The sequence below is a fragment of the Dipteris shenzhenensis genome, chromosome 8, assembly GCF_047967505.1.
Source record: "Dipteris shenzhenensis isolate YYH24624 ecotype China chromosome 8, Dip_SZ_1.0, whole genome shotgun sequence".
NCBI lineage: Eukaryota > Viridiplantae > Streptophyta > Polypodiopsida > Gleicheniales > Dipteridaceae > Dipteris > Dipteris shenzhenensis.
Window position 1 is genome coordinate 55,208,977 of NC_141603.1, and position 11,051 is coordinate 55,220,027.

Consider the following 11,051-nt stretch of genomic DNA (forward strand, 5'->3'; position numbering starts at 1 on the left):
GGCGCCTCCATATGAGCTGCCACATGGCATATGAATCGGCCTGCAAAGAAACAGGGTGGGCATGATCTGTCCAATGCTACTCTACTCTCGTGGGGGCGGGCACAACCACAACACAGGCCCTCAGTCAACCTAACCTAGCCTCACACTGGACGGGCACACCCACAAGCAAGGCCCTCACTCACTAGAGTGACATCACCTACAACATTCCCTTCCCGAATTTCTAAACACCATGGTGCACACACGTGCATGTGCTCGCACACACTCAAACTTTCTTTTTTAATGTCTAAATGCCCCAAGTCGTTCCTGAATTTCTAAACACCATGGCACACGAAAGTGCATCTGTGCGCACACACACACACCCATCCTCACCCCATTATTTTCCCTTCATTCTAACATATAAACAAAACCCTACCATGCATGGCATCCATAAGTTGAGCCATTAAGGCACAAGCATGTGCGGGTCACAAGTGTGCTCACTACTTAGCTCATTACTTAGACATATATCAGGGGAAGAGACAGCTATGACAAAGGCATAGCATGTACTATTGCATTGCACACGTGTCTGTGTATGCGTGTTATGGCTTGTTGAGATGACTGAACAAAGGGAAAAGAAAACATCTACCTGGCACAGCACCCTACTGCTTGTTGATATGACCGAACAAAGAAAAAAGAAAATATCTACTTGGCATGGTCACTGAAATAGATGCACAAATTTTTGAGCCATAGATTCCTCCATGCATGGTATTACTTATAATAATTACACTTTCCTCAGCTGTAACAAAGGCTAATATGGATACACACACTCGGGATTTTCAGCTCTGACATAAGAGCAAAATGTGAACCGAAACAGGTCACAAAGTTGTGACTAGGTAAAATGGCAAACTTACGTGTGAAAGGGAACATAGGCTGTAACTTCTTCAACAAAGGTCAACTGTTCAAAAATAAAAGAGTTGAACTTTAGGAGGCAATAAATGAGTAGCTTCCTAATCAGATTTCAGACACCAAGCATACTCCATAACAATCATCAGAGGGTGTCTACCTGGAAGATTAGAACATGAGGGGGAAATTTTGCCAAACACCAAATGAACTATAACCAAATACCCCACAAATATCAACTGAAAATCTAACATTTAAACTCCGCTGGATCTAGCATGGCCCAGATGGCATGTCACAACAACGGCGAATAATACCATGAGCACCATTGTGAGCTCTTTCCGCTTTCATGTTCAACAAAGAGCCCCCAGAAAAATTTAGAAAAGTCAGCTAAGAGGAGAAAACCTTGGATGCTTTTAAATTTTAAAACAAATCCACGGACCTGCTGCACACATATCAAAACGTGAAAAGGGTATGCTCATTGGAATAAAATTCAGTTTGAGAAGCCACATAGGAAGCGGTTACGGAACTTTAACGACAAGGTACATTGTATGAACAGCAACTAATCAAACTTTCTACCTCCACTTGAAATAAACGTGCCACTTAACAAATCAGCAGGACTCCCAAGGAATAAATTATTTCTATAAGATAGAAGCAATCATAATACCATGTAAGGCCCAATACTTAACACACAAAAAGTATTTAATAAAGTACCCAGTTGCAAGTAGTATGTTACAAAGCCACTTAGTGATACGGTATCAACAAGTGAGTTTTTGCAAACAAATATCTGAAAGGCCTAATACTTAACCTATAAGATACCTACGTCACTCAAAGTCACCTATAAGATACCTTTTTACTGCTACATTATTGTAGGACGTAAAACCTCACTCATCCCCAACTACTACATTATTATAGACGTAAAACCTCACTCATCCCCAACTACTAACTTATTGTAGACGTAAAACCTCACTCTTCCCCAGTTGAGGCGGCAAAAACACCCTCACTTCCCTCTCCTCCGAGAAAAGAGAGTGTTTAGGAACCATGATCTCCAGACCTGCACTCGCCTCTACATAAAACGCCTTCAATTCCGCATCCTCTGGTATTCTCGTTGCTAGAGGGATCTCTCGGATGAATTCACCTTGGGGGCAGTGCTCTGGATTTGGATCCGTTAGCTTGAATGCTCTCTCGCCCCTCGTGACTAATGGCAGTCTTGCTGTACTGATGCTATGAACTTTAACAACACCGTGAGAAGCAGTATTTCGCCATGACACTCTCAACCTCTTCATATCTGTAAACGGCAAACTCACCATTATTAGATAGCCCTCCTCGTCTTCATATATAGTCTTTGCTCCTGTCACTGGCCCCGAGGCCTCCATTATCACACCTGAAACATCAGAAAGCCAAGGTGGCTGGTCACCTTGATGGATTTCTTCGCCCAATACTTCCCCTGAATGGCTGCCATTGGGGATGCCGCACTCCTCATCATTGCCACAAGCAATCTCAGACTTTCGTTTCCTCTTTTGCAACGACGAACCGCTGAAGCTACTCCCCCCAATCTGGCCGATCAGCTTGCATGAGAGATTCAAAGTGGAGCCCCCAAACTCACCTGCAGATTTGGGTGACTGCTGTTTCTTGGCTGAGCCATTGGAACACTTGCTGAGTGAACAGAGATCTGACCTGTCGAATTCCAAATCCGTGCAGGGAAGGTTACGCCACGCTGAAAAATCCCCCGCCTCCGCCGGCAGAGCGAAGTTGAGATCTCTACCAGTCAGCTCGACCCATCTTTTCCGATTTTCCTCGCTTATATGAGTTAGATTCGGATTTCTCACTACTTCAATTCCATGGACGCACTGAGGATTCGATAACCCTCTGTAATGCTTCCTCTGCATCCTGTGAGAACGACTGAACCCTTTTTCGACGCTAAAAGGGAACTGCGGCTCTCCAAACCTGGCATGCCCATTCATATAACTCCGCAGCTGCATCTTGCCCAACGCATTCTCGGGCCTCTCCCTAAAAACCCACATGTACATATTCTCCATGTCATGCTGCACCAGAAATTGATCAAGCTTGAGATTCAACTTGTCTGTTAAAGAGGGCTTGAAATAGTGATCGAAAAAAAACCACGCTCCCCAGATGCTGTCGCCCCGCCTCACCAATCTCTTGCCCTTCGCAGGAGTCAGGATCCGCGTGTCCTGGACCTGTGTCCCAAGGCTCACATCCAGAATATCAGGAGACTTGGACGGCCATGAAGGAGGGGTGCCGACTTCCACTGAAAGCGGCAGATTGATGTCGGGAGGCCGACCGGCACCTGCTTGTCGAGATGCATCGCACTCCTCGTGAACGTTGGTGTCCATCGAGAGCAGGGTAGAAGGACTCTCCATGGATAGCATGGTGAGCAGCGTTTCAGTCATGGTGATGATTAAAGCTTTGCTTGCGGCTTTCTGTACCAGATGTCGTCTTCTATGCTGCCATGGAAGGGCAGAGAATGCGGAACTATGAGAGGAACGCGGGTTCCTTCATTTCCGTGTTCCCTTCATCTTGAAAAAGGCGTTGAGTCTTCTAAGGGGAGCGGAGAAGGTAGCAGAGGGCACAAGGGAGGGAAGAACGAAAACCTTAATGGAGAACATTGGAGCCAGGGAGAGGAGATGCCTGGGGGGCAGCTGATGGGCGTCTGGAGGAAACATTCGCAGTGATGCAGGGCGATGGGGAAGCGGGGGGTGACTCCAATCGGACAGGGGGAGGGAGGGAGCAAGGAATTGAGCGAAAGGTGCCGGTTTTAAGAGGAATGGAGCTATGGAAGAAACAGAGAGGAGACTTGAGCTCAGGGTGGTGGTCTGGCACAGTATGAGGAGAGGATTGACAGAGACAGGGACAGAGACAGAGACAGAAGGGAATGGAGCTCCAGATGCTGGATTTGGGTTGCAGGTGAAGAGGATGATCTCTGTTGAAAGCTGGACTTGGGGCTGGAGCTGAAGAGGAGGATGTGTGATGAATTGAGCTCTTCTGCGCGGGGAGTGGAGCAAGTGCAGAGGATCAGGGAAGGACAGAGGAGGGAATGGGTTGCAGAAGCCAAGCAGAGGAGGATCAATGAAGGCTATGGAGAGCAAAACAAGTGAGTGGAAGAGAGGAGCAAGAGTCTGCAGAGGATGAGGCAGAGGAGGGACTCTAAGGCAGAAGACCAAGCAGAGGATGTATGAAAGCTATGGAGAGCAAAACAAGATGAAGGCTGTGATGAAGAAGATGTAAGAGGGCTATGGAGAGCAAAACAAGATGAAGGCTGTGGTGAAGATGATCTATGGAAGCTATGGAGAGCAAAACAGGAAGGAAATGAAGATGAAGATGAAGAAGAAGAGGGGAGAGGGGGGGGTATACATACAGAGATGCAAGCAAAGCTGTCTGGCTACCCACAAAGGAAAGAAACAGCACAAAGAGTAGTGCACGTCCCTGTGCAGATGTGGATGAACGAAAAAGCAGAAAAAGACAGAGGCACTAGGGCTGTGGGGAGAACGTTGATGGTTCCCTTCCGTTATTTCTTATCAATTTCCTGCCCACTTCCCCTTCCCCATTTAGTCAAACTAGCATTTTTGACTGGTTTTTGCTCATTATCTTAACCAAACATGCTGCCCTCTCTCCTTACAATATGCATTTCAGCCCTGCTTTTTCATACATTTCGTCCATAGCCTGAAAGCTGCTTCCCTTGAGTTGGATTTGCTTGTTGTTTTTGCTATCCCCCTAGATCCTTAGGGGTCTCCAACTTGCTCTCACTTTATGTTTTGGTTATTCCCTCGAATGCGTCTATCATTATAGCTTACCACTAGCTTTAGTCAAATTACTCCTTGCCTTCCAATTAGAGCATTTCATGTGCATGTGTGTGTATTATGCCATCATTATACTTTACCACTAGCTTTAGACAAGTTACTCTTGCCTAGGAATAGGTTTCTTGCTTTGGTCTCCGATTAGAGTGTGTGTGATGCTTTCATTATAGTTTACCAATAGCTTTAATCAAATTCCTAGCAAGACTAGGTTTCTTATATGTGCTTTTCTCTTGAAGTTTCCATGGAATGGGTCTCCATTTCATGTGAGAGTGTGTGTGTTATGCTATTAGTATAGTTTACCACTAGCTTTTAGTCAAATTACTCCTACCTAGCAAGAATAGCTTTCTTGCTTACGCTTCCCTCTGAAAGTTTCTCTAGAGTTCAAAGTTAATCTCCAATCATGAAAGTGGCACATGATCCTCGATAGCATGTTATCCTCTCCCAAACATGAACCTTTATACAAGAAGATATCCCCACAAAGGATTCCTCCCATTCGTGTTGACACACATGAACCATATTGTAAGGAGGTTATCCCCACAAGGGATTCCTCTCCATAAAGGATTCCTCCCCACTGTGTCAATTCTATCACATTCATGAAGTGTACCTTAAGCAATGCCAGGGTAATTGGATCTCTACATCGTTTATCATATCGCACAATATTTATTAGTGCATGTTGATGACATCGTCCAGTGAAAAGAATGAAGATCGCAGTAAAAGCTGCCACTTTTCCCTTTTAGGGTTGTTTTGAGGATTTGTTTTGCTACTCTGATAACTTTCTCGAGAAAAAAATCCCTCTGCCCCTAACTATACACATGCATCCCCCCCCTCGCCCCCCCCCCCCCCTCTCTCTCTCTCTCTCTCTCTCTCTCTCTCTCTCTCTCTCTCTCTCTCTCTCTCTCACACACACACACACACACACACACACATTTCCCCTACAAGGTGGGTGCAAAGTCATGTGCATGTGCATGTGTGCACGTGTGTGCGTGTGTGTGCATTTGCATGTGTGTGTATGTGCACGCGTGTGCGTGCATGTGTGTGTTTGTGCCACCTACTTGTGCATGAACCTTGTTTTCTGAAAGGAACATTTTGTGATTACATATTTGTAGTGCATTGCATGGGTCATTTTCTCTTCCAAAGTGTTGCCTTATATATTGTGATGATCATAGCCTCATGCGCTTCTACTTTACTTATCGACAAGGAAACAATATTAAAAGTACCATGTTTTTTAATACAAACATGGTTATATATACAAACGTGATATGACTATTGGTCTTATGAATTTTGGTCTTGAAAAGGCCCTCCGAGAAACCGTCTAGAGTATTAAGATTTTAGTGTCTTTGATGACATCAATCAACACTTGAAGAATTTAGAGAGAATGTAAGTGTCTATCTCGTTGTTGTTGATTAAGGTCAACTAAGTCTTAACCCAATGTAATGTGCTTCTCGATGTTTTAATTGCATTTATCAACACTTGAAGAATTTAAGTGTCTATCCCGTTGTTGCTGATTAGTTCAACTAAGTCTTAACCCAATGTAATGTACTTTTTTGTGTGAAGATGGTATGCTCGTATGTCATATCATCACAGCAAAAGGTGGTCATTTAGTTGGCAAAGAACATGTGGGAGTTTACATGTCATCTCCACCCTATGCTACGTCTATCTCTTGTCCTTTCTAGTCTACCCACAAGCATGCTAGTTCTAATTCTTTACACCAAGCTAATGCTTATCTTTTGCCTTTAAACTATGCATATTTATGGAATGTAATTAAAACTAGAGCACCTTTGGCATACTTCTGAAAACTAGTGTCCAAAAATATAGACTTTAACAACTAAAAACATTAATCATGTAATGTATTTTTGTACATTTACTAGGAAGTACCGTTTGTTTCTCTCAAATGGCTCTCATGCAATCCGTATGTGCATTTAAGCTCATGATGGCTAGCTTTTTGGTTCATGCATGTCAATAAACTTTCTTATATCATGAAAATTGTTTTTACAATCAACTATTTTCTTGTTGACATTTATAGTGTATTGCTACGTTTATGATGCATGCGAATAAAATAAGTCTAAGAGAAATCCACTCATGTAATGTATTTTTGTACATGCACTAGGAAGTACCGTTTGTTTCTCTTAAATGGCTCTCATGCAATCCGTATGTGCATTTAAGCTCATGATGGCTAGCTTTTTGGTTCATGCATGTTAATAAACTTTCTTGTATCATGAAAATTATTTTAACATTCAAGTATTTTCTTGTTGACATTTATATTGTATTGCTATGTTTATGATGCATGCTAATAAGGAAAGTCCAAGAGAAAATCCACTCATCCTCAATGGTTATGAATCCAACCTCCTTCTACTTGAAAGCAATAAAGAGCAAAAAGTTGCAACACAATGCAAATTCAATACTTGATGATGTTGAACACCTATGCTCATCGTTAGTCATGAGGAGTTTTGGTTATAATGCCTTATAAATGGGATTTGGAGAGCAGTGGATGATGGGATGGATTTACAACTATTTGTTAGCATAGAAGTCTCCCCTAGGGCAAGCCTTGAGTGGGTTTAGGGTCTCAAAAAGGAAGAACTCCTAGGGGCACGTGTCATCGATTAAGGACATGCACAGACCCGAGTTTATGTGAGATGCCCCTCTAAGTTTCAAGGAACCCACATAGATGGTTGAAAGGTGACATGGCTTGGGCTATTCCCTAGTGTCCATTGCGAGTTTATAGGAAATTCAACATTGATATGAAAGCTTCAAGAAGGAACCTTGTCACAGCTCCCAACACGGCACCAATCAAATGGGGTACACTATGAACAATTGTAGACAATACATTACACTAATCGTTTCAAAATCATCATCTTGCAAATATATACCTAGAAGCTTTATTAAATTTGCTAGGAAGATAATTTTTAATTGTTGTAGATAGAAGAATGTATGACTAGTGCCAACAATAATATGGCGTAGGCTATGACAGATGGATAAATGACCCTCAACAAAGGAGACATATAGTTTTGAATATTGGTGAGTCCAATACAAAATTAGTACTACACAAAAAGATCAACACATTTGAGGGGAATGGTCAAGTTGATAGCCATGTTTTGTGCTTAAATTCTAAAAACTATGACATACATATCAAAATCATGTTGAAGTGATCATAGAAACAAACCAAGAAATGATGAGATGGGAGCTCGAGGTGGCCGTCAAAACTCTTCTTTCAGTCGGTAAAAAGGAAACACTCATGCAAGCAAATTGACAAAGTGCAAGACAATGAAGGTAACATGGTCTCGAAATTTAGGCACGTGGCTGACACGTTTCGGCATGAATTAAGAGCCAGCAGTAAAAGATGCAACATGGGTGAATAGCATCAAAGGAATTGCCCATGGCCTTACGCCCAGAGTCTCCAAGTACTATAGAAAGCGGCTAGATTGCCCGTTCTCTGAGGGAGAATTGAAGGAAGCAGTAGACGCTCTAGCCAAGGAGAAGTCTTCGGGTCCCGACGGCCCTACATTTGAATTGTATTGCGCCTTCAGGGACATGATGGGAATGGACCTCACTCAAATGGCAAATGCAACAGCTGCTCAGGGCACCATGTCAGTATGTGTTAATGCAGGATTAATGAAGCTCTTCCCCAAAAATAGGACCGCCTAAAAGTTGCTGAGACTAGAGGCCAATCATGATGCTCAACACATCATACAAAATCATAGTGAAGGCTCTGGCTATCAGAATCAGTAATGTCTGCTCTAAAATCATGGACCAAGAACAAAACGGCTTTGTTAAAGGTCGAGATATCTTCGAAAACGTCCTAAATGTCTCAACAGCTCTAGACTATGCAATTTCATCATGCCAAAAGGCCATGTTCATTGGGATTGACCTAGAAAAGGCCTACGATAGAATCTGATGGGATTTCGTCCTGGAAGTCATAGCTAGTCTCGACTTCTTCCTCCAGAAAGTCTGAGCCCTATTTGGAAATGCCTCAGTGGTGCTATGCTTGAATGGGGGAGCAGTAGGTCATTTCGATCTCTGCAGATCGGTCCGCCAAGGTTGCCCCTCGCCCCACTCCTCTTTGCCATCGGCACAATCCTGTTGATTCACCAGCTCAAATTGGTCGTCTACTTAGGGGAAATCAAAGCCCTCCAGCTTCCTAAGGTGACTCTTTCAACATCCATTTGTTGATGATATGATGGTTGTTGCCCAAGAAGATGAACCAAGGGCAGCCAAGCTATTCAGTATAATCAATCAATTTTGTGTTGCATCCGACTCCAGATGTAGCTAGACCAAGTCTTATGCCCTATGTTCTGCCTATGGCCCAGCCCCTCATTGGGGCTATCAGTCTGTCAACTCCATTGTATTCCTAAAGGAACAATAGTGAGGTATCTGGGGGCCCCCATCGGCCTAGGGATATCCTTACAACAAAGATTTAATTAGTTCAAAGAGAAGATGAACGAAAAACTACACAGGTAGAGCAAAATGCCCCTTGGGCAGAATGCTCGCATTTTAATAGTTTAGTATATTCTATTTGCAGCAACCACATACATTGCCACCATTTGGAACTTCTGAAAATCACACTGGATGGAAATTGAGCGAATGTTGCAAGCCTTCATTTAGGCCAAAGAAAATGGTAAAAAGAAAATGTATATGATCCCATGGGAAGCTCTTAAAGCTCCTAAGCTCCACGGAGGAGCCGACCTCCTGGATATCAACCTAAAAAGTATAGCCCTCTCTAGTAAATGGCTCCCAACGCTGTTTGAGAAATCAACTCCTTGGATCACAATAGTCAAGGGCTTCATCATCAAGGGGAAAGGCAAAGGGTTCGAGCCCTGGAAAGACCTTTCATGGTATGATAAGTTATGTTCTGTGTTCCCCCTCTCCATTGGTGGTTTTGATTTGGTGTCAGGTTTAGTCGCAGCATGGAAGACTATGCTGGAGGGGGTCTCCTGGAAAGGATGACCTAGCCTCCGTGGAGACACCAGCTTGCTTGAAAACATATGGTGGAGCACAGCCTCTCAACAAAGCAGAAACCCCTTCACAAGATTGGACCTGAGAGCCTGCAGCCTCTCAACAAAGCAGAAAGACCTTCACAAGATTGGACCTAAGAGCCCGTAGCCTCACCAAGATAGGCATTCAAGCCTGGATAGATATATGGGACGTGCCTCCAAGGCAGGCTAGATTCCAATGGCAATGCTACACAATCAGTTCAAACTGTCGCAAGGTGAGATAGATCTCATCGTGGCCGTTCACGATAGTATCCCGGACTCGTGGCCTACCAACACTTGCCCATCCCCCGTTGGAGGGCGAACCATGGGTGCTCAGGAAACAAATCCTTGGTAAGATCTCTGCCAAGACAGTCTACAGATATCTCACTCACGATCTCTCCACCATCCCCTCCCTCAATAGAAAATGGATGTTGTGTAGAGGGAGAAAATGGTGGATTGGAAGGCTCAAGAGTATTTGGAAAGAAGGAGCCTCAGGCAAAGCCCGCTTCCTGCTTTGTAAAATCATCAATCAATGGCTCCCCCTGAGAGGAAAGCTCTCTAAGAGAATCCCGATGGACTAATGTTGCATGCTGTGGCAAAGCAATGGAAGTGAACAACCATCTCCTCTGGCACTATGTAGTCTCTCGAGGTATCTGGTTCAAAGTAGAAAGAGCGATTTGTAACGTTGACGTGATGAAGACATTCAAGCTTGGAGTTTAGTAGAGGGTTGCCTTGCTAGGAGATACCTACAAAATACCCTCCACACATGCGGCCTACTGGCCCTATGCCAAAGCAGCCATAATGCTTGCCATTTGGGAGACCAGAAACCAAGTAGTATTCCAGTGCAAGCCAGCGATAATTTATCTTGAATCGGCCATCACATCGCGTACCCATCAAAATCTGAGGGACTTTAGCTGGATAACCATGATGAAAGGCTCATTGGTGAGTCATATCCTCCTAGAAATTCGGGACTTTGTACCCGTCACTTAACTAACTCTAGTCATCATGCTCCTTTTTTGGTTGTTGCTACTTGCAGTGCAGGTCAAGGGTGGCGAACCCGTAATACAACCAAATTTTATATGAACGGTCTTTTATTTATGGGGCTGACCACCCCCTATAATATATTCGGCCTTTAAAGGGGGGGGGGGGACATTCACTAGTCTCTAGTTTAGGAGACAATATCAAACTTTGCTTAAATTAACAAAATGAAATATACTGCTCCATATGCTTGGGAAAAAAATAAAAATAAAATTAAAGCCCTTTTAAAGGAGCCTATAGAAGGAACATATCCAATGGCAAAAAACACTCATTGTTTGACAAAGCAATAAATAGTAGATAAATCTATGTCACCTTCATGAATGGATTTTGAAAGTCTATTTTTATAACAACCAACCTT

General features: G+C 43.5%; 1 protein-coding gene across 1 annotated transcript; it reads right to left on the bottom strand.

The window, feature by feature from the left end:
- Positions 1-1,509: 1,509 nt before the first annotated feature.
- LOC147899696 (uncharacterized) lies at positions 1,510-3,377 on the bottom strand. Its single transcript, XM_087377923.1, has one exon. It carries the CDS (start codon positions 3,282-3,284, stop codon positions 1,821-1,823), a length of 1,464 nt encoding a protein of 487 aa, XP_087234049.1. The 5' UTR covers positions 3,285-3,377; the 3' UTR covers positions 1,510-1,820.
- Positions 3,378-11,051: the final 7,674 nt, after the last annotated feature.

Excerpts from the sequence above, each read along its gene's own strand:
- LOC147899696 (XM_087377923.1), bottom strand. The coding sequence starts at position 3,284 with ATGACTGAAACGCTGCTCACCATGCTATCCATGGAGAGTCCTTCTACC.